The 25,058-nt window shown below is 35.0% G+C and overlaps 1 protein-coding gene and 1 pseudogene across 8 annotated transcripts in view; one reads left to right on the top strand and one right to left on the bottom strand.

Annotated features, from left to right (window-relative positions):
* The window catches only part of PHF14 (PHD finger protein 14), a 187,432-nt gene extending 162,764 nt beyond the window's left edge, over positions 1-24,668 (bottom strand). For 7 of the 8 annotated variants that reach the window (XR_008550729.1, XR_008550731.1, XM_037508280.2 and 4 more), the window contains exons 1-4: positions 24,182-24,356; positions 23,593-23,703; positions 15,036-15,829; positions 7,770-7,914 (exon numbers count right to left, since the gene is read on the bottom strand). Coding sequence is in view for 6 of the 8 variants with exons in the window: in XM_037508280.2 (XP_037364177.1) it covers positions 7,770-7,914; positions 15,036-15,829; positions 23,593-23,703; position 24,182 (1,051 nt within the window). In the remaining 2 variants the exon portion in view is untranslated. Of the gene's footprint in view, positions 1-7,769; positions 7,915-15,035; positions 15,830-23,592; positions 23,704-24,181 lie in introns of all 8 variants that reach the window. The other variant, XM_037508287.1, reaches the window with a different exon arrangement.
* Positions 11,534-12,111, top strand: LOC119242828 (ubiquitin-conjugating enzyme E2 E3-like; annotated as a pseudogene).
* Positions 24,669-25,058: the final 390 nt, after the last annotated feature.

Below are 25,058 nucleotides of genomic sequence, written 5' to 3'. Positions count from 1 at the left end.
CCCTGCTCTGGCTCTGGTGAATTCTCTCACCCTCCCGCACTTCTGACTGTACCCAGTGCTTACATAAATAAATAAATCTTTAAAAAAAAAAAAAAGAATATTTCAATAGTTCAGACTAGGATTAGACCAGGTGTGTCCCGTTCATAACAGCCAAACTCTAGCTATGAAGTATTTGATCTTTTTAAACAAATTTAATTCTTCTCTCTTATATTAAACTTTACCTATAACTGAAATGAATACAAACAGGAGATTATTTTTCTTCTTCTCATTCACTAATAACAATACTCTGAGGAGCTAAATTTTTTAAGCAGATAATATGACGCTTAAAGATACTCAAAGTGTATTGAACAAAGAAGATATATTAACAACTCCTTACATTTTGGAGTAGAACATATTATATTTCAAAAACCCTCCAATTATCAAAATCAAAAATTTCCTTATTTACTCAAAAATGCGTATCTGGAATTACAAATTGTATTGAAAGTTATTTGGGTTTCCAGATCTCACTAGAATTCTTATAAAATCAAAGATTTTCCTTGATTTTGAGATTAAAAGATTATATAAATTTTTTAAAAAGATTTATTTATTTACGCATACAAGAACCCAGAGGTGAGGGGGTGAGAGGATTCACCAGAGACAGAGTGGGGAACAGAACAGGTGGACTGACTGAAAAACACTGCAGGGAGCAGCAGGCAAGACAGGAGAGGTCTGCTGTGCCATGTGGTTGACCTCCCTTGCTGGGGATAGAACCCATGCTGCAGTGTCTGGCAACAGCCTGATAGCAGTGCCTTTAACCCCTATGCCACCAGGAAGGTACCCCACCCAGAAATTTATGCAGGAATCACTGTCAACATCTTGGTAAGACCAGTATCTAATCACTGAAATTTGAAACTCAATTTTGCCTATGAAAAGGTTCCCAACTAGACACACTACAAAATGTCATATCCATTACCATGAATAATTCTTTCTCAGTAAAAAGATACAAAGAAGAATGTACTAGCACCAACAAAGTACTGATAGACAAGGAATCTGATAAAGAGGAACTGAAAAATTGAAAGATAATTTCACCCAGACTATTGAAAAAAAAAAAAATGATGATCTATGGTTAACAATAACAAGCACTTCTCTAATGACTATAATAATCATTACTAAGTAGTTTTCTTTTTCCTAATTGTGCTGAACATACACCAACTTTAGAACATATAATTTCTCTTCTTCTAGAAAGGAAGACACTTTCCTCACGATAAAACATCTTTTAGCAAAACTATTTAAGCATATATGCATTCACAAGATGCATATAATGTAGGATCAGGTGATTATCTGAACCCGTTACACACTAAGCAGAAAACAGGGGCCTAAATTGGAGAGTGACATCTTCTAACCACCAAAGATACCCAAATTAAAATAAATAAATATATAAATAAACATACTTAGTCATATCACCCAGAAAGAAAAAAAGAACCATAAGCAATGGGTAGATAACTTTAAAGTACCTAACATCAATTTACTGGATGTAATTAATATATCAACAGTGAAGTGAAAGTATTTTATTTACACAATGTTTACACGTAGTACCTATAGCCAATAGCTTAGTATGCAGAAAACTAAAAACTGGCTTGCTATTATGACTTACATAAGATGCTTCAAGCAAATCCCGTAATCATTGTCATCCTTATGCTATAGAAAGGTTTTATGACAGTGAATCCCAAAATAATCTAAAAAATCAGATAAAAGAGTGCCAAAGAAAAATTTTTTAGAAGAGTATAGAGTACAATATGAACAAAGAGATTAATGTCCATGGTTTTTCTAATATTGTTAAATTGTGGTTGGTAATTATCATCTTCATCACCTCAGCTTAGATAGACATTTTCAAAATGACAAATCATGAAATGAAAGGAAATTCAATTTTCTTCTTTGGAGCAACTTGAAGTCACCAATAAAGGAAAATTTTTCAGTGATGGCAACAGTAAACAAGATACAGTATTCAAAGAAAAAAATAAAACATTGTCAATCTGTTTTCTCAGAGGGTTATGCAATATAAGAAAAAAATCTATTTTCTTTATAAGATAATGTTCCTTTGAAGCAAATTCTTTAGTCTGTAGTCATACAAAGTAGGCAATTACCATGACAATGAAATATCCAAGGGTCTATCCATTTTATTCATTTCATTCACCAAAATCAAGGTAGATCACAGCAGTTCACCTTTTTAAAATAAAGCAAAATTTCATTCTCTTTTTTAAAAGAATATACAATATAAAATAAAAACATTTGCATGGACATTAAGCCACCTACAATCAACCTCAAAATGATTTAAAAAAAAAAAGAAAGAAAAAATATATGATTTTTGAAAGTCTCTCCTAGGAAATTCTTACTTTGTAACCTAGAAGACTGGTATCATGTCAGCTCCAAGAAAACCGGCAAATGTATAAATGTCTTTTTCAACTTCACTGGCCATGAAAAATGACGACCGCTAAAACTTTACAGAATTCTTTACTTGCCACTTTCACCTGCCACTTTTCATAATGACAAACATATAAAATAAAAAATTGAAACATAAAATCCATCTCATATGGAATTTTCATGTTTTCAAATAGATAAACATAGAAATAAGTTTTTAGAGGCATCTAATTAGTATCAACTTCTGAGTAACACATGCAACATACAGGTATCACATTTTAAGAAAAATAATATAAAAAGTGCTTTCAATTGTTTTGAATTATACAAGGTCATGAATAATCCAAACCAATTTTCTTTCTAACTATGTGACTTTGGACAAATTACATCCATGAGTTACTTCATCTACTAAATATATTTATCCTAATTATTTCTCAGTATACAAAAGGAAAAAGTAGGAACACAAAAGTTATCATTTAAAAATTTTAAACAATCTTTCTGTGCTTAATGTTCTATCACTAGACCTATGATTACAATTTTCACTTTAAAAAAGATTTTAACAAGAGTATTATTAATTAAAAAGAACTGAGAGCATGCATGACACCTGTCACAAATACATCCTAAAACATAAAAGTCAAGGTGCCCACTAACTTATAAAGTCCCAACGACTGTAACTTGAACGTAACTTCACGATCCAGTAATGCTCATGAGGATATATTTTTGCATAGTAAGAAATAAAAATTACAAGGGGCCAGGGTAATAGTAAACCAAAAAATAAACAACTGGGTGGGTGGGGGGGAGAGAAACAGTTCGCAATAGCCCTATCTTAACTTAATGAATAGCAACTAAACCTAAGAGTTACTACTGACAAGTACACCAAGTAATGCTGTCATGTACTATGACGTATCTGACACTGTTCTTCAGACACAGTGCAGAGTACATCAATATAACTGACATCGGGACCTCCTGGTGGCGCAAGGGGGGTTAAGCGCTGCACTATGAAGCAATCTGCAGCCTCTGCAGCACGAGTTTGATCCCCGGCCAGCCAGGGAGCAACCCACATGGCGCAGCAGACCTCTCCTGTCTCGCCCGCTGCTCCCCTCAGCAGTGTATTTCAGTCTGCCTGTTCTGTTCCCCACTCTGTCTCCTGGATCCTCTCACACCCTGCATCGCTGGCCTGTGCCCCAGCTCTTGTATGCATAAATAAATAAATAAATAAATAAATAAATAAATAAATAAATAAATAAATCTTTAAAAAATATATAGATATCTGACATCAAGTGAGGGGTACCTGCCTATAACAAATCAGTCACAAGATCTTGTCACAAAGGTGTTTATACAAAGTGACAAGTTCTAACCTTTGGATTTCAAAAAAGGAGATCTATTTACATTCAGATGAAGTGAGTGTTCTGAAAAGCAAACAGCTACACTTTTAATAAATACCAGTAGGAGTACTATCTTTTAGCAAAATCTCAACTTAAAAGCCTTCCTAATTATGATTACTTAAGAATAAGCATACTTTTTAAAACAGAAAAGAATGAAGACAAAGAAATATGTCAAAAACACTAACCAAGGTTGTTAGAATATTTGGACTCTCTGTTCTATGTTTTACACATTTTATTTAATACTCATGTATTATATTAAGATGGACAGTTTTTTCTAAAATAAAACAATTAAGATATCATGTTTAACCATTAAATGTTTAAGGAAAAGTTGTTCCAGCAATTGTTCCCCCTCGCTCTCCTTATATCAATTGTCAACTCTTCCTTTCTACTGTTCACTTCCACAAGTAGACTATATAATCTCTGCATGGATGGTAGGCAGCTTCTAGGATAACCCCCTAGTGATGAGTGCTTCCTGGTACTAACACTCTTGAAATAGCCCCTCCAACATTTCAGCAGGGTTGGTATGTGTGAACAATGGAATAAGGCAATGACAGCATATACTTCAAAACTAGTTTACAAAAGACACTAGCTCTCTCATATAATTGTCTTTCTGCCATTCTAAAGCCAGATGTTCTACCATGGGCAGTCTATACAGAGATTCCTGTTGTCCAGAACTGAGATCTCTGGCCAACAGTCACAAAAGAACTTAAGCCTGCCAGTAATTATTAGTGCGCTTATAAGCAGGTACTCCAGTCCCAGTCAAGTCTTGAAGTGACTGCAGTCCAGGCCAACAATTTTGACTACAACTTTGTTGCAGGTTTAAATTCCCATTAGCTAAAGTCCCATCTCAATGCTTTACTTAAAAACTCTTCAGGGATTACATTTAGTCACTATCTTTTCCCTCTTGATTCTTGATTCTCACTTGAACACTCTAGAATCAAAAAAGATCAATGGTCCTCATATGTTACTAATTTCAACGATAAACCCACAAGTATATTGTTTTTTGTACTGTTCAGTAATATTCAACTCTGCTATAAAAAAAAAGTCATAGATAAAACATATATGCTATGTATATATACGCTATGTATAAAGAAAAAGTAAGTAAATCTATGTATATAGTAAACAGAAAGGGACAGAAGAACCAAGAGATACTTAATATCTTGAGTTATCTAGTTACTAAATCTTAATATCTTGAGTCATCTAGTTACTAAGTCATCTACAGTGAAGGGTCAGGATATACATGAATGAAGAATGCAATATCCTAAATTCTTAATTTGGTCACCCATCAGTGATATTTATTCTTGCTGCATGTGCTAACAGTCTAAGACACAAAAATAGAACCCATAGCTATTTCACAGATAAACTGAAGAACTAAAGCTATGGCCAGGCATATTTGTCCCTCGATCTCTGTTAAGTGTCTTTGTCCCAGGGTATCTTCCATGAAGGCGCTAGTCCTCATAACCACACAAGCAGGTAAGACGGAAGAGGCAAACAGGAAGGATATATAAGCACTGTGTAACCCAGAATTCAGGTAGTGTAGTCATTCCACCCAACTTGTACCCTATCCTCAGTGTGTTAACTAACCCTGTATTTTCATCCGTTGCTTCTCTTCAGGGATTTTACATCCACATGATTTTAATAAACCATGTGATGTAAGCCTTTTTTCAGTGAGCCTTTTTTCCATAAGCTCTGAGATGGGTAGCCTGGTAGTAAACCTGTAGTCTACCACTGCATTAAGGAATCTGACTCTAAAGACAGTATTTAACAAGATTACTCATTTTCCTTTTTGAGACATTTTCCTTACTTGGCCTCTGGGGCACTCACTACCCACTGTTCTCCTAGCTCGCTGGTTAAGTGTTCTCCATCTCGTCCACTTTACAACTTCCTGGACACACAACAAGTTCAGCTTTAAATAAAATCTGCAGGCTGATGAGTTGCACATTTATATCTGAGACCCAACATCTTACCTAAATTCCAGACAATTTAAACAAAAGGCTTCTATCTACTTCTAAATTTAGTCCTCTCCTGAATCACTGCCATGGTATCCTAAATGGATTCCCTGATTCCTACCTTAGTTAGACCCACTGTAGCCTACTCCCAACCCAGCAGTCAGAATGTTCCTTCCAAAATATAAATCAAATCATACAAATACTCTCCTGAAAAGTCATCTATATCTTTCCATATCCATCATAGTAAAATCTAAGTCAAGAACTACAACCTACAAGACTCTAACTCTAATTGCACCATTAGCCAGCTCATTCACTCAGTTCCAGCAACTCTAACCTCTATGCCATTACACAAACACTCCAAGTTTCTCCCTACTTCAAGATCTTTATACTTAATACTCCTTTCTCCTGGAGTGCTTTCTCCAAATAGTCATATTGTTTGCTCCCTCCCTTCCTTCCCATCACTGCCTATCTGTCAAGATTTCCCTTATCACCCTTTAAAAATACAAATTTCTGCCCAACCACTTCAACCTACCCATAGCATTCTCAGTATTCCTTTTCCTACTTTATTTTTCTCCATGGTCCAGACCATCACCTAACATTTTTTTTTTTTTAATTGCATGTCTCTCTTAAGGACATTAAACTCCATGAGATTAGTAAATGTGTACATTCTATTTACATCATTAAGACCTACATAATGATTAGTACATAAAGGTACTCAACAAACACTGCTGAAAAAATAAACTGATGAATAAAAATATCAGGAGGCATTCTCACAGGGGGGCTTGGCAGCTCCATATGAAGGCAGCTCCATATGAAAACAGCATTGGCTAAAGAATCACAGGCTCCACATAGTCCACAAGTACAATAGACTCCCAAAATTATTCAGGAGAAGGGTTATACTATCAAAAAGGCAGGTAAGGGCAAGGGCAAATAAATATTGTCTTGTGGTAAATATTGTCATGGCCCTGATTTAAAAAATAAGTAGAAAAAACAGTAATTTTACCAGAGAAATTTAGAAGACATTGTCTCAACCAAGCGATCAAAGTAATATCACCAGTAACTGGACAAAAATACATTTTAAGCTTCCTAACATGATATAATGAAAACACAACATAACTGCTGTGGCATTCAAGACCAAAGCACAAAACCTGAATCTAATCACAAGAAAATAAAAGAAAAAGACATATTAGGAACATTATATAGAAGAACCACCCAATATTCTTCAAAAAAGTTAATGGCATGAAATATTGGCATCAAGAAATATTCTACAATTGATCTTAGCCAAAAGGCCAAGAAGCGATCAAGAAATATTCGATTAAAGATGCTAAAATAGATATTACAAATGAGTATCATGCATGCCTCTGGATTTCATTTTGCTAGAATTGACATAATCCAGTCTGCAAGATAAAAAGGACATTTTGTCTACAAAATGAGACATAATGTAGGAAAATGTTACCATTTGGGAAATCTAGGTGAAAGGTTTATGAGAATTCTTTATATTATTCTTACAACTTTTCTATTAAGTTGGAAATCTACATTTTATGTAAAAACAATTGTTAAGTTAAAAAAACCAAAAAACAAAATAGTCTTGAAATTTTAATTAGGAAAAACTTTCAGTATATTACAGCAGCTCCTATTTCTGATTTTAAAATAAGATCTCTACAAATTCTCCTTTCAAGTTCAATATAGAAAATTATTACTATGAAGGAATCAACTGTATAGTGTCAGCAGACTAGACTATAATTCTTTTAATAATACATTTTAACTGGAATAACATGCTACTAAACTTATTTCTATATCTAAAATTCATTTAAAAACTAAACATTACATTTCAGAAAAAAAATGGAATTTCATACAATAAAATTTCTATTTTAAGTATTTTAACACTATCACAAAGATTCAGAAAATCTTATTTCAAATGAAGCATGATAAAATATTGAAGAAAAAATGTAGAATAGAATACTACTAAGTAGAACTGATTTTATTTATTTAAATGCAGTATCAAGCAGTCATTTCTAAAAGATGAAAGAAAATAAATTACCTTCATGAACTGTAATGCCACAATTGTCACACTGAATTATTTCATCAGCATCCTCGCTATTATCTCCAAGACAAACACAGCAAATCAGAATATGGTCCATTTTTTGAGAACTCCAATTTTGACTCTTCTCAAGAATCAGCGAGTCCTAATATTAAGATATATCAGAAAATCACATACTTAAATTAAAAGGTAATCTTATAAAGTTCTCATTTTCAATTTTTTATACATTTCCAAAATTATGCCACATTCTCCATTCTTTTAGCAAATTCAAAGCATGCTACATTTTAAAAGAACACCTCTAAGGACCCTTTCAAAGGGCCCTCTAAGTACCCTTTCCCTATTTTTTTTTAATTATACGCAATTCCCATATTCTTTCTCTTCTAAGAAATGAAAAAGGAGGTGAGCAAATAAAAACTCTTCATCTGTTTTACCATTCTGGATTATAATCTGACCTCTTAAACTAGGAAAAATGAAAAATTAACACAAAATTGTCAATCCTGCATACAGGTTTAAAAAGCCTAACAGAGTTCCTTTTTTGGCAGTTTATAATCCTACCAAGGGGAAATAAGACATACATATATTAAAAAGGAATGAATCAATTTAAGATAACATAGAAGCATATCTGTATTTGATGGCAGTTACAGACTTTATACTCCTTAACTAGAGAAATTCATAAGTTTCAGGGTCATCAAACTACTAGATGGTAGATCCATGAAAGTGTGCACAGGTACATGTGATTGTACAAGTATGGAACATTTGTGCATATAGTCTAAGAAAGGATCTGTTGCTAGATGATTAAGAATACTCTATTAGGGTTATGTCAACAAATATCTAGTATAAACTGGCAGTAAACACATTTATAATATAAAAGGAAAAAGAAGATGTATTAATAGACAAATATAAAGATAAAATTTCAAGAGAGGAAACAGTTTGCTTTTTTTGATTAAATCCCCTGCATTATAGATTTAAACTTTAAATGAAAATAATTATTCTTATATTTAACAGACTGGGTCTAGCATTACATATAATAAAGATGAATTTGAGTCCATATTTTCATTTAAGAGCCTAATATATTCAGAACCAAAATTAATTAGTTCTATATTCTCCATTCAGTAACTGCCATTTCATATTAATATTTTTATATCCTTTTAGACTCAACTAATATCCAAAGGTAATATTTAGAGTCATCACTTAAACAGCAATCCAAAAGTGACACTTGATCGTCATAATTACTAAAAAGTCTTCCTACAAAGAAAACTCACGGTTTCTAGTATTTTGGTATGGCAAGCAAAACAAAAACCTGCCACAATTTTCATCCCATTGGCTATTCTTCAAATGTAAGAACATTTCAAAAAGTCAAATGTTTTGGGGTTTCATTCTCAGCTCTCATTTAATAGCTATTGAACATCAAAACTATAGTTTTCTCATCTGTAAAATACAGATAATAAAAATAACAGGAACCTCATAAGGTGGTATTGTGAGAATTAACAAGATAATGTATGACGTGAATGTTCCTGACATACCAAGTTTTCTATACGTGTTCATTTCCTTTTTCCTTTCCTTTGAACTTCTTCTAAGTGACGGAAGAAGAAAAATGAACTAACGTATAAGCCTCAATGAACTCTGATATTTGATATACTTTCCCATTTTAAGCCCAAAGAAAACTTTTTTCTTGCAATACTACATCTAGGTTAAAAAAAAATCAGATTAGGAAAGACCTAGCAAACCACCAGAGATTAATGACTGAAAGGCTACTTGTGTTACAGTTATGTGTTACAGTTATGTGTTGTTACAGTCTGGTCCTTTAATTCCCATCACTTAAAAGACTCCTATACAAGTATAATGCAAAGAAAAAAATGAGGGGCTGCAGTTCTTCTGCCCACCTGTGACAATGCAGATGCTCCTTTTCACCTACTCTCTCCCTCTGCAGGGCAGCAGCCTCCTGCCTGCCCATGACCTGTTCCATGCCGGGCCTTTTCTTCACTGACCTCCCTCAGCAGAGGCAGCTCTCCTCAAGGCCTCTCACCTGTGGCCATGCAGGCCTCTGAGCAAACCTGTCCCTTTCAGGGCAGCTCTTTCTGCCTGTTCATGTCTATGCAAGAGTCCTTTACTCTTCTGTCCCTTTCTCTAATAAACCTGCTCTTTTAAATATTAAAAAAAAAAAAAATGGAGGAAACAAAAGCCATAATGAAGTGGCTGACCGATAATGCTTCAATGTAAAAATCTAAATTATACATTCTCTTAAAAAATGATGATTTAAGTTTACTTTAGTAGAGCAAACATAAGTTTAGATACACTTATGATCAGAATGTAAAAGCCAATTTAGTGCCAATTTCTATTAGCATATTTCTGAAGATGTAGACCATCTTTCAAGGTTCTGAAAACAATAATTAAGATAAAGTTTTTACCTCAAAATATATCAATTGAAAATATTTTTATATAAAGATAGAAATCAGAAAAGTGGGTTTTTAATGGCACAAGAGTATCATCTAGACTATCTTTAATATTATGGAATAATTTAATGGAATCTAATGGTACCTACAAAAATAAAAGACACATTGTAATAAATCAGTCACCACTTATAGTAAATTATTTTCTTTCTTCCGTTTGGATTTAAAATTTACACCAACAATGATAACATTGCCCAATGCTCTCTGTGGGCTTTAATATACGTTTGATGTTCATTTATATATATAATATATATATATATATATCATAAATGATATATACAACAGAATAAATTCTAAGTTATGTGTTTAACAGAAGAAATTCCAGCACACTTCATGTAAAGCCAAAATTTTAAAAATCCTTTGCCCTAACTAATTAATCAGTATATCAAGAAGTTTGATCAACAATTCTTTCTCCAAGTTTTTAAAGATTAACTTCTCAAAAATCTCAATTTTTATACAATGTTACAAATTGATATTCTTTAGGTATTAGAGCAATTTGTTTTATTCTGATATTTGTAAGAAGGCAAATGATTAGGCCCAAACACAAGTGGTTATTTATAAATTTTGGCAAAATTAAGGGTAAAAATCTGTTGACAATTTCCATTTCTGAAATCTAATCTATAGCAGAGATCTTTATGGGGGAAAAAGTTTCCATATATTGACATAATTTTCTATCATATTAATTCCCATTCAAAGCTCTAGTTTCAAAGACCTATAAAGACTGCTACATACAAAAATGCTGCATTTTTGGCCTCAGAACTGACCTCAAAAGACTAAAAAATAACCTTAATGAAATTCAAAAGTTTCAAATAAAAGTTTTAAAGAAACATATAACCATATTATAAAGTTTTGTTCAGATTGCACTATATTCAAAAAATGCCATAATTCCATTGACAAAAGCAAGTGCCCATACAAAAAATGCAGGTTATCAAATATCTAGTTCTAGAATAGCAGTTCTCAAGGTGTGGTCTGGGGCACTCTCAGGAGAAAGTAGAGACTGTATTTATGGTAGTAGCATAGTTGCTGCCTTTTGCACTGCCTCTATCACAGGTACATGTGAAGTTTCCCAGCTACAAGACATGGGATAACATCACCAACCTGACCATTTGTGTGCTTCTGTATCACTTATTTTTTGCAATTTCTGAGCTTTAATATGAAAGGATAACTATCAATCAATATAACCTACAGAACAGAATTGGGCAGGGAGAGGGGCTCAACAATTTTTTGAGCATAAAGGGGGAGAAAAAAATGTTGGTCCATGATGTAAAAATTTAGCGAGGAACCTTGATGGCACTGGGAGCTTTGCAGAAATTTTCCAAGAAATAACTTCACCAAGATGCAAGGGTCTGAAGATGAGAGCTCTAGCACCAGCAGTGGCAGTTTAGATGTGGACTAGAGAGACCCAGTCACTCCAGAGACTGAAGAACAAGAAAAAGAAAATCTGCCACTCAGCAGAAGAAAACCAAACTCTGTAGCCAAACCACTAAGTTATCCACTGGAGCTAACTTTTCCTTTCCCTAACATCCCCATAGGCCCTAAATGCTGGGCCTAAAGGAGATAACATTTATAAATGGAGACTGACTATACTTGGTCCGCCAGGTTCTACATATGAAGGTGTTTTTTCTGGATATCCCATTTTCATCCAATTATCTGTTTAAGCCACCAAAGGTTACTTTCCAAACTAGAATTTATCACTGCAATATCAACAGTCAGGGAGTCATCTGTCTGGATATCTTAAAAGAAAATGGAGTCCTGTTTTGATTATCTCAAAAGTTTTGCTGTCAATTTGTTCTCTTTTGATAGACTGAAACTCTGTGGATCCTTTGGCTGGAAACATAGTTACTCAGTATTTGACCCACAGAGCTGAACATGACAGGTTAGCCAGACAATAGCACCAAGAGATAAATAATGAAATTCATATAATTTGTATGTAGTGTAAAGGAGCAGAAGTCATCTTCTCACTGTGCTACAAATTTATAGCCTTCACAATATGGATTTCTGTGTATATACTATACTAATTCTACTCTCTGCTTTTATCTTTTAGAGAATGGGAGACTCTATCAGGAATAGAACTTTGTAGTTGTAGATTAGTTGTGTTCAAAATGCCTATTGGGAAGTCTTGATTCTCTGGGGTATCAACATGAATTTTGTGATGTACTTAGGATACCGGTCCTGAAGTCTACCAAATATTACAGTGCATTTTAGCCTAATTCACTACCCATATGAAGTTATGAAAGTAGCAGTAGATGGGCAGCTCTCCTGCTCACCTGTGACTATGCAGTTATTTCTTCTCACAAATCTGTTCCCTTTGCAAAGCAGCAGCAACAGCTCTCCTGCCTGAGCTTTAATTTGAAAGGACAACTATCAGTCCATACAACCTACACAAATATAATTGGGCGAGGGTGGGAGCTCAACAATTTTTTGAGCATAAAGGGGAGAAAAATGTTGCCTGCCTGTAATTATGCAGGTACCTCTCTTCTTCTTTCTCCTTTTTCAAATAAACCTGTCTTTTTGAAATTAAACATAAAAGTACCCATAGATGACTAGTAATGACGTCACTTGTATTAAACCCGATCTGTTTCTGAGTATGTGGTTTATGCTGCAGTGAAAAATCTTTTACTTTTTACCTGTGTCAGTTTGTAATGAGAGGATTTCCTTTTACCCAGAACTGAGACCAACAAGTTTGAGACTCATTGCTCTAGAGTATTTCAAGGCATATGGAAAGGTATATTGAGACCATTAAAAGCAACAGTTATAACAGAGCCTCCCTCAAAAATATATCACATTCCCCCAAAGAACTTCAAAATTATAAAATTTGGGGGGCATCATTTATAATTTTCAATTATTATTGAAGAGTTTAAATAATAGTTGGGGGGAACAGTTATGAATCTTTCAGGTAGAATAGTATTGAGGAAATTAACTTTTTAAAGTTCTTCTATACTTCTGCATAGATTACAGCAAAAGGAAAATTAACACACAAAAAATTAGTTACTATAAGAAAAAACTTCTTGACAACTTTATCAAGGCAGTATTCCAAGAAGTGGTCTGGAATCTCATCCTTTCTGGCATGCTAACCTAAATACATAAAGCACTATTATTTATCACTAGTAGGAAGTTATTACTAGTAGGAAAAACTAAATAACACATGTGGTCTTCAAATGAATCAAAAAGGGCAGTCTATAAAGCCTCTTAAACAATGTTATATATTACATATTATTAACAAATGACTAATGTATCTATTTTATGTGGCAAATTTCTAAACATGTGCAGGTGCTCCCCATACCTTAGCATAAAATCTAATCTATTCTGCCTCTATCATTAGCTGGACTACTTGTGTGAATGTCAGCCTAATAAAAACAAAGAAAGTGATACTGCCAAAGGTAATCCTCTCAGCAAATATGTAATCAATGCTAAGTACTCTAAAATAACATGCCTAAATCAAATACGAACAATTGGATTTTCCATACCTCTGTTATCCTAAATTCACTTTGGTTATATGAAACTGCTTTGCAATATCAGTATAAATACTGTATTACATTCCAAAAGACAATTTTTCTTTACCTAAAGATAAAAAATATGAGCATTGGAGGCAGGCAACATTCTTCATATGAAAGTGGGCAACTCAGAAATTAACCAATATTTATAATCTAAAATGTAAGCTGCTGTTTCATATCTATTGATATAGGTAACCCTCAGAGCCTGCTAATATTTTGGTAAGAAAATCACTAAATTTTTAAATAAAACTTAGTAAAAATAGATAATCACTGCTATGTAAAACTTGTAAGCAGAAAAAATGTAAAAGGACAGATAAAGCATAGATGGAAAATCTTTCTACCTATTTAATCTATTTCAGTGAAATGAAAAAACAAAACAAGTGCTAGGTAAAGAAGTGAATTTTGGTGACCATAAACACATGAACAGAAATGAGAGACTTAAATTATTAGAGTTCTACATGTGATGTAACAGGTACATCTACATGTAAAATGACAGCTCAGTCTTTCTCTTGAAAAAACATATACATAAACACACAGACAAAAAGACACAAATATGTTTGACTGAAGAGTCTTGAATGTTGCATCTTGGGCCCAATGGATAAACCTAACTTTCAATAGTAGAACTTCAAGTGGAAGAACTGAGTCATTACTGCAGTTTTATGATAGAAATGTTTGTTTTGTGATAGGAATGTTATTTTTTTTTTCATTTCTTTGTAGAACTTATTCACTAAATATATGTAAACATATAGTTCACATATATTCCCATACATCTTAAAGATTTGGTGATGATTCAGATGATGGGTGCCATAACTAGTAAAGAAATTAACCTTTAAAATGAATGTCTAAAAGTCTGAGACAATCATTAGACTGTCTATTGCCCTGATCTAAGTATTCTAAAAGTCTAAATTTTATGTGGCTATGGACATAACTAAGTTGAAAGTAATTGACCTTTGTTTTCATAATCCACTCAGTACCTCTCGGTAATCTTATGAACAATGGGGTTGAGGGAATAGAAGGGGAATGGAAAATGCTACCATTCCCCAAGTTCATAGATACAAAAACATTTCTCTAAATATATAGATTGTGAGCTCCTTGAGGACGGTGATTGTGAGTTCCTTGAGAACGGTGACAAAATAGTAGATACCGAATAAAGGATGGTTGACCAAATTAATAAATGCTACAGTTAGAGGGTGCTCATCCACTCCCACAGCTGTCTAGAAATAGAGTTCAAGGAAGCCACTGAATATAATGAGTAGAATGACTTAGAGAAGAAGTCCCTTTTCCCCAGACAGACAGATATCATAAAAATTGGGTTGATCTACCTCATTACTCTTGCTTTGAGATAGTGTCAGGCTATCATTGGTCAGTTCCTCATCATCAGCACTGTTTCTGCTAAGAACTTTACTCTTCTTCTTCTTGCAGCCTGCCTCACTGGCAGGGCTGCTATGATCTTCATCATTGCCTTCATCATTATCATCCTCATCACTCCCACTTCCCTCATCTTCGTCATCCTCATTGTCGCCATCACTCCCTTCTTTCTGAGAGGCAGATCTCCCCTTCCTCTTTACTACAGTCGGCCGCCAGTCATTGTCATCTTCACTGTCGTAGTCATCCATGTCATTCAGCTCTTCCATGGAGACAAAATCCAAAAGCGGTCGGTTTCGACGAAGGTTCCACTTTTTTGGCTCACTGACTTGTTCCTCAGCAGAGGTCGTTGTGGTGGGGACAGAAGGAGACGTGTTAATAGCAGGAGGACTTGTGGCTGGTGTGATGGGGGCAGCAGAAGCAGCCACATTATCAGACACTGTTGCTTTTTCTTTCTCCTTCTCTCTCTCCTTCTCTTTCTCTTTCTCCCTTTCCTTTTCTTTTTCCTTCTCTTTCTCCTTTTTCTTTCTAGGTCTGTCGCCATTCTCTTCTTCCTCCTTCTTTTCTATTTTAATTAACTGCTTTTCTGATGATAATATTTCTTCCACTGCAGAATTTTTAAGTTGTTCTTCTTTTACTTTAACATCTTCAGTCAGTTCTTCCTCTAAAATATTTTCTTCAGAATCACTACAGGAACCTTCTCCACTGTCTTTTGAGGGATCTTCACTTCCATTACCACTCCCTTCTGAATCTGTTGAAAATATGAGAAAAAAAAACCACACATATGTATATACATACACACACACACACACAACGCTGACACAAATGAAACCACCAAAGTTTGTGAATAACTTGCAAAACAATATAAACAAATTTAAGTCAGAAGATGGTAGACATTCCCAACCTGATTAAATAATAAATCAATGAAGTTGGTATAATGGTTTTAGTTAATATAACACTAATGAAGATGAATATATATAACTCTAAATTAAAATATGCTTTTAAAAAAGGAACAGTATTTTGTGTCATATATCTTAAACTGTATTTGGTGCCCTAGAGGCATTTTTTTTCTAAAAGTATGTGCTGCTTTTTAACTTGGGCACTTGATTTTAACTTAATAATAATAAAATTAAGACTAAATTCATCTTCCATCCTGGCTTTCTTTTATAAGCTATATGGAATTACAAGCATTGAGTGACATTCAGAACAAGAAAAATCTAGCACAAAAAAACTGTTTCATTTACTTCACTATTCATCCAGCAAAAATGAGCATATATATTTATGACAGTCAACTTGTACCACATTACTGATATAATAAATCAGTTTTAAGTACCAAGACTTAAGTGAAAAGAGACAAGAACAATGGCATAGAACAGGAAATTGCAGGAGAAATGATCAATTTTCCTACTATTTAGGATACTGTTCATATCAAATGACATTATTAAACCTTCTAAGCTTCTAGGCAGTAACTATCCCTTAGAATGAAAGAAACCGATGACTTTTTTTTAAAAACTAACCCATCTTGGAAATGAGCAACCACAATAGTCACTGAAAAGATAGGCTGGTACACTAATGAGTACGTGCAGGACAAGAAGCTTTCTAGGAAGTTTCTTCCATTTCTACCTAGTCACCCAGGCCCTCTCAGCTTTATAGTACTCAGTAACCTTTTAATCTTCTTTGCACTTAAATCTAAAGTATATGGGAAGAGGATAATGAAGAAGAGGAAAAAAGGATGGGTGCAGGAGAAAACCTTGGAAACAAACCAATCATATTCAAGCCCTGTCCAATACCAACAGAAAAATCTGCAGTGTAATGAATTTTTTGCACCAATAACCAAGAAAATAATGGTTAAAAATATTTCCATACCATTTTAATGTTACCATAACCCTTAGCCTCTACAATTAACTAGACATCAAAAGCAAAGAAATCTGTCTGTAATTAGTATCTGGAATCTACAGTGCCTTAGAAATTCTTTATAAATGACTGCTTAATATGTACATGTAATACATATATTCTGAAAGTTAAATCATATAAAAGAGAAAGATTAACATTTACTAGATGTTGACTAAGGCTATAACATTATCATTAATCTGAAGCTTATTACATAGGTACCCACAGCTTATTCATGACTGCTGTGAAAAACATTCTTATCCTAAATGAACTTGCAATAAGACACAAGAGCAGTATCATGCAAATCAGTAATCTCTTATACAAAATTTTGGAGCCTGGTATATTGCAGAATTTAGACTATTTTAAGATTTTAGAAAGGCAGCATGGTATATGCACAACTTATTATCAATACATTAATACCTTCAGTGAGGTCTAAGGTACTATCCTATAATCGAACACATTGTTTCTGCATTGAAAAGTATGAATATATATGAGCATGATAACTAAGAACTACAAATAAATTCCTATCCGTTCCAGTCATATTTTACTTTCAAATAAGTTTGTGCTAAACTTAGGAAACACCTTTGGATTTGACAGCTTTTCGAATTTCAAAGAGTAAGGACCCAACATCACTCACAAATGGATGGGTTCTTTTCAGTCCAACAGCTCTACAAATCATTAAAACAATTATGGGAATTTTATACCACTCATAAGAATTAAACCCAACTTATTAATAAAATATTTAGTAAAAAAAGTAATAAAAGGCATAACTAGATATTTTTAGACAAGAATATAATAAACAATAATCAGAGCTGACTAAATGGAGGAGCAACTGTGCATACTGATTAAAGAAAATTGGAACATCTTACAAGTAATGCCAAAATTAAGAGAGCTAGGAAATGTAAAGGTATTTTTCTTTTGAGTGATCTTCTAGAGACCTCTTTAGAAGTACCTACCTAAAAAGTACTCTTAATACTTTTAAGCAACATAAATATTACAGCAGATAAAAAATAAGATGAACTGTGGAGGAAATGTGAGTACCTGACCAAAACTGAGACCAATCTATCTTTACTATTACTTGGTAATTTTACAGAATGACAGAAACATTTGCAATTCTATTTTGGTTGTTGCCAATGCTAATCAACTAATTTTTAAAAGCAGAGGAAGAAGCTGATACTTTTTGATCTTGTTTTTGTAATCAGGACTAAAGAAAAAACAAAGTTTTAAATTCTTGACATTTGTTATCAGCAGAATGTGACCTTGTCTCCACAAATATAAATCCTAGTAGTTCACTTCATTTTCCAAATGTAACACATTATTCAAACTCCATCTTCAAAGATCAGGAACATATCAAAGTTTATCTTTCTTTGATCTCTGAAAAACATCTTCATCTGATTAACCACCACTTCTTTTTGATACATCTGCACTTGAGGAGTGGCAATAAACAATATTTAGTTACTAAGCACAGCTTGGTAATAATGACAATGAAAAAAATCAGAGTCCTTGACTATCTATATATTTTTGTAGGCTACAATGAAAAATTTCCTATTACTACATATTCAAATAATGACCCTGTACCATGTTTTAAATCCATCAGCTCTTACCTCCCTCCCCCAAAAAGTAGACTACAATAAGCCAGGTATTTCAAGTGTAGTTACCTTAAGCATAAAGACGGAGTTAATTCTCTGTCTATAATAAAGCATTCTACATTAGGAAAAAAACTTTAAAATTGAAATCCCTACTTCCTATTAAGTTAAATAAAAGTAACCTTTCTCAAACACATGATGTATCAGAATCTCTCCAAGCAATTACTATTTCAAATGATGGGCAGTTAAAGAATTTATTACAGTTACAGAAATTAAAAAAAACAACCTTCAAGAACTCTTTCACAATATTCAGTGCACAAGTTTTTTCCATGATAAATATTAGACAATAAAATCAGTATGATCTAATCCAGTTTTATGTTAGTTTTGCAATATATGCAATCATTTTTGCTCATCAACCTTAATTATTCAGATATTCTTTCTGTTCAATGATCTCATGCAATGGTGATTAGTAATATAAACAAACACAATAAATAATAGATAACTAATCTACAGGTTATTCAGTTATCATCTTAGAGCTAGCTTTGACTAACCTGTACATCTCTCATAGCTTTGACTAACCTGTACATCACTTCATACTCTATTCCTGACTCTAGTTCTAGTTATGTTATTTTGTATTTTACAGAAAAGTCTAGGCCAGTGACTCTAAAATAGGGGAAATTTGTCCCACAGAAGACATGTGGCAATGTCTACAAACACTGATTGCCAGAAAAGGGTGGATGGTAGAGAGGAACATAGGGAAAATGCTCATGGCACTTAGTAAATAGAAGACAGGGATACTACTGAACATCCTATAACACATACACAGGACTTGCCTCCACAACATAGGATTATCTAACACAAAATACCAATAGTCCTTAGGTTGAAAAACCCTGGTCTAGAACAGAAAACCTCAATTAAAACTTTCCATGCTTACCTTTTCTATTCTTTCACTCAATCTTGATCCCCAAATATAAATGACATTTTCTAGCTGTTACATTTTTAGTGTTCCCCCCACCTAGATTGTTCCTCCTTTAGTTCCGACTTCAACTCTTATCACCTCAATTGCTCAATCAAGACTAAAGTAGTCTCATCTCTTATGAAAGACTTGAACAACACAAGTTTTGTATCATCTATGCATCCTTTGTTTTATGTAATGACTCTAATATTACTATTTCTTTGTTAATTCACCAGAACATTCAGCAAAATACTCTTAAAATGACACAATCATTGACCAGCTCTTGATCCATTTGCCCAAAGTCAGATTAAGCACAAAATACTACCAAAGCAAAGTCTTAGATTAACTCTTCCAGTTAAATTATTATTCTGGAAGTATGGGCTAACTAAACTGTGGCTCAAAATCAAAGTTAACCAGGGCCTCCCTTGGTGGCACAGCGGTTGAGCACTGGGCTACGAAGCTGCCTGCAGCCTCTGCAGCGCTGGTTTGATCCCTGGCCACTGGCAAGGGTCCCACATGGCGCGCAGACCTCTCCTGCCATGCCCACTGCTCCCCTCAGCAGTGTACTTCGTCACTCTGCCTGTTCTACTCCCCGCTCTGGCTCTGGTGAATTCTCTCACCCTCCCGCGCTTCTGACTGTACCCAGTGTTTGTATAAATAAATAAATAAATAAATCTTTAAAAAAAAAAAAAAATCAAAGTTAACCATTTACTTTGAGCAGGGAGTTGGGAGGACATACTATTTTATCTTGTTTAATGAAAGTAATCTATGTACTCATCTTTTAAAATATTCCACTTTTAGAGCAGATTACTAAATGCTCTGTCCTAAATGTCTCCCAGCCTATTCCAATCCCAGGTCTAAATCTCAAATATAACCACTTTTGCTAGATCAACCATGAAACTGCCAATATTCCACTGTTTTAGACCCACAAAACCAGAACCACTAACATCAGTTGGTTGCACCTAACATTTCAACATATAGTTCCTCTGGTGGTTATCAATCATTATAATATCTTTTTTGGGACTTATTATTTTAAAATTTATTGACTGACCCCAATCAAAAATGAAAAATTTAGCTCTACTTTTTCTAAAAGATAAACTTTTCAGTTCACAATTTTCTGAAGGTAGAGACTTATTAACTGTAAATTATCACTTGGCAGTCTTATGGCAAGATATTCTTTTTCATCATCAAATAGTTACTGAATGTTTGGTTCTGTAGAGTAATTAAAAAAAACAACAACAAACTGACCTTAAAGTCCAATGGAGAAAAGAGAAATAAGCTATACAATAAAGGCAATACAGAATGGGAAACATTCAAGGGGATGCAAGGGTTGTAGGAATTCAAAGAAGAATGTGTTCTTGGCCCCAAATAGGAGCGGAGGTAGTATCTGAGCTTGGACTTCAAAGTTGGGTGGGTGTGGTGGATGGAAGATTATCACAGCAATGGCAAAACATTTTTGAGCAAAATTTACTTTTTCTGTCATAAGAGCATATCAGTAAAATGTTTATCTGCAAGGGTTTTGAATAGGTTAACCTTCCAGAATTTTCTATACTTAATCTTGAATCAAATACAAATATGAAGTTTTATAATCAGAATTTTAAATTTCAAAATGAAAATCAGGTAACAAAAATATAGGCCACCCAACCTAATCATTTTAACATTAAGTTAAAAGGAACATTAACATTAAGTTCTAAGGAAATCAGTTGTTCATTCAATAAATAATTTTTAGAGACTGTTTTGAAAGAAGCTATGATCAGACAGACATTCAACTATTTTTCCACCTCCAATTTAATCTATTCATCAACAGGGTTGGGATTCTACAACTTCGGCGTATTTGAAAACCAGTGGTAAGTCTAATGTCTTCTTTCCTGTGAGAGTCCAATACCAGGCAGAGAAGAAAAGGGATTCAAAAAGAAAACACTTAATCTAGAGATCAAGAATAAGTCAGTGTCTCAGCTATGGTGACATCAGCGCACATTAATCAAGAAAACAAAATACATTTCAATTTCTACTATAAACTATTTTAAACAAAATCATTTTCTACTAAATTTTAATTTACAGTAACATATGAGGAACTACACAGATGAATGTGGGATCTTAGTTCCACAGGGGCTATGTAAGTAAATCACAGAATACAACAGACTAGGTATTGTGACAATAGGAACAGGAAGTATATATTTTTTGAGTGCTTTTAGGAGCGAGATACTATTTTTTAATGATCAGCCTAACAAAAATCAACCTACGACTTTTACCTGGACAACCACATGCAAAAGAATGAAAACGCTATCTAACAACATACACAAAAAAGCACATTACCATTTTTTACAAATATTACATAATTCCCATTAATTCTGATTATGATTTACAAGGTTAGGATTCTCTAGTCTGATGACAAATTATTTTGAGAAAGTGTTTTGTATCGTTAAATTCTTGTAACCCTTATAAAAAGAAGTAATACCTGTGAATGACTCCATCTCAATAAACAAATAGAAAAAAATAATCAATGCAGTCAGTATTTACTATCATAGACGTAATTATGGAATAAAGAATTTAAGCTTGGGAGTTTTTCCCACAATGATATTTAAGTAAGTCAAAACTTCAGAAACCCAACTATTTTCGTTAGTTTACAATTTCAACCATAACAAACCAAAACTACACTGTAGCCAAGAATATTTTTATCGGCTAAGATTTTCACCAAAATATCTGAAATAGTTTAGGATTTTATCTCTATTCCTTTCCCTCTCTTTCCCCTTGTCTGGAAGCACAAACATCAGTGAATCTACTAAAGGGGGATATGAAAGAGCTAAGAATCAAAGGTTAATAAACAATTACTCAAGGTAATTTAATAACTTCTGATTGCTGGGAGTGACTTCAATTAGACACTACCACATACACGTGGTTTCAGTTCAAGAGCTCACCCATCTACTTCTAGGATTATGCAGTAAAACGATGTAAATTCTGGAGTCAAAAGACAAGGTTTAGATCTATTACTGCCGGAGTGACTTCAAGTAAATATTTTTACTCTGGTTGTAAGTCTCTCCTTCTCTAAGTTGTTATAAAAAATTACTTGGGGTTATGGAACAAACATTCTCAGTAAAGCACAACGTTATTTTGCTTTCTGATGTTATTAAAAGAAATAATAGTAACACAGGACATAACCTAATTTCATCACTTCCTACCATTCCTGAAAAAAAAAAAAAACAAAACCCAGAGGCAAGGAGAAAGCTGTAACTAAGAAAGGCAAACTTTCTGAAAGAATATTTTAAAACTGTTAAAGGGATGAAATTGGAAGGCTTTAATTTCTCACCTTATTTAAATTTCCATCCAAAGGGATAGAATTATAAATAATTTTTATTGCTTGTGTTTATTAGTATTTTTTGCATAAAGTACTTAAACATAATTTGTATGTACTTCTCAAATATCTGCTTAAAATTGTATGTGTATATGTTAAGACACATGCAACAGATATAAAGGAAAACCATACTCTTAAGTTTCCCAATTTTGCGCAATGTGATATATGACCTTCCAAAAGTTATTTTTTAAATCACAGAGTGTAAGGAGTAATCAGATTTTTGAAAGACCCAATTCATAAGGTCCAGCACCTACACATAATACAGCTTTTTCCTATGTCAATTCTGTTAAGAGGTCTAACTGACAAAAAGCAAAACTCCCCTGGCAGGGCGCTGATCTGAAAAGAGAAGAACCCTGCTCATGGTTCACTTTATTCTCAGGATACTATTTTACTTTGGGATATCTCGATTATTCCCCCTCTATACATGAAATAAGCATAAATATATTTTAAGTGGTAGAATGAACAAATGCTTGTGCATCTTTGAAGTAAGTCCCTCTCTGTCTGCTAATTATCTGAGTGAGTCTCAACAAAAACAGAAGCAATGATAGGATCTAGTGAAAGGATGTGGGAAATGTGGGAAAATCAAATGGACAAAATAAATGAGGTTTATGTGCTTTAACTTTGAATTGGCATTTTAATCAAAACCCAAGGAGTCTTTAAAAAAGAAAAAACCTGAAAGTAAGTCAACTCCAGAAAGCTGGGGAAAGGAGAAGAGAGAAGGAAACATTTACCTGAAGCATCTCCAACTTTAAAATCACTGTCATCTGAACTATCATAATCGAGGGCTTCTAGCAGAGAAGCTGCCAAAGGCTTCACCTGCCTCCTCTTGGAGCTGCGATCCACTGTTGAAAAGAAAAATATTACATCGTCATTCATCATCACACCAACCTCTGAAGAGAGGTGTTGTGCTAAAGGAAGAACACAGACGACCTCGGGCAGGGGATTTCTGTCTAATGCATTTTCCAGGCAACGGTCTCGGGAAGGTTGGGGTGGGAACTCGAGCTGGGGACGGCCGTGCAGCCGCCGGAGTGGCAGTGGTCCGAACCCAGGCGGGCCAAAATCAAACCGACCTTTTTTGCCTATCTTGTAATGTTTCTGCACCTCGCTCGAATTCCCTCATTTAAGACACCAGTACAGCCAACGAAGGAAACCGCAAAGCCCAAGGAATAAAAGCCGCGTTCATTCCCGCGGGCGTGGAGGGGGAGCGTCCACGAAGGGTTCGACTTCCCGCAGGACCCTCCCGCCCCCGCTCTGCTCCCACTCCCTGAAGGGGTGCAGCGGGCCTTGCCTTCTCCCCGCGGAGGCCTCCGACACACTTACTAAGGTATCCGTGAGGTAGTCGTTCGGAGGAGACCTAGGGAGTGGCTGCGAGAGCCCAGGCAGCGCCGAGGTCGGGGACCGACACCGCGGAAGCAAGTCGGCAGAGGCTATTTAAACGCGGCGCCGCCGACCAGACCGGGGCGTCCCAGAAGCAGCCCAGAGGTCCCCTCCCGCCCCCCAGCCCTGGCGAAACCGGCCCCGGCCGCTCGCGCCCCTTCCCCAGGCGCTCCTCGGCCCGAGGCGCCCGCGGCCCAAGCAGCACGGCCCACACGGCGGCCCTTGAGAGGGATCTTCCCCGTTAAGACTGCTAGAAAAAATAATAAAACAAAGAAAAACTTTATTAGCCTGCACAGAAACAACAAAAGACCCAGAATTTGCACAGTCCGAGGCCAGTTGCCTGAGACAATAGAAAAAGCAACGACCCGGATACACCTCTAAAGAGAAGGAAGTGAAAACACAAGGCAGAGCGCGGCCCTGAGAGCAGCGGGCGCCCAGAACGCATGCGCTGGACTCGCCGCAGCGCTCCCTCCGGAGGAGGAGCCGAAAAGAGCCGAGAGGGAGCCGAGCCGAGCCGAGCCGAGCCGAGAACTGACGAAGTTTGTCAAAGGGAGCGCACACCCTTCGAGCCTCCGCCCACAAACCCTGAGGCTCCGCCCTTCCTGCGCCTTACTCAGTTCTGTGTCCATGGGATGTCAATTTGACTTTCGTTTTTTAAGGATTTATTCGGAATAAGCTTTCTACAAAAGAACTGGTGCGATCTTAAGTCACTGTGAAAAAACCTAATACTCTACTTGCTGTTTCCATAAATTGGATTTCTTAAAATGTCTTAATATGTGCGAAAATGAAAGGGAAATGTAATACCATGTGTATTGCCTTG

The sequence above is a fragment of the Talpa occidentalis genome, unplaced genomic scaffold (genome assembly GCF_014898055.3).
Source record: "Talpa occidentalis isolate TD23 unplaced genomic scaffold, MPIMG_talOcc4v2.1, whole genome shotgun sequence".
Taxonomy (NCBI): Eukaryota; Metazoa; Chordata; class Mammalia; order Eulipotyphla; family Talpidae; genus Talpa; species Talpa occidentalis.
This window is presented reverse-complemented; position numbering and strand designations above follow the sequence as displayed.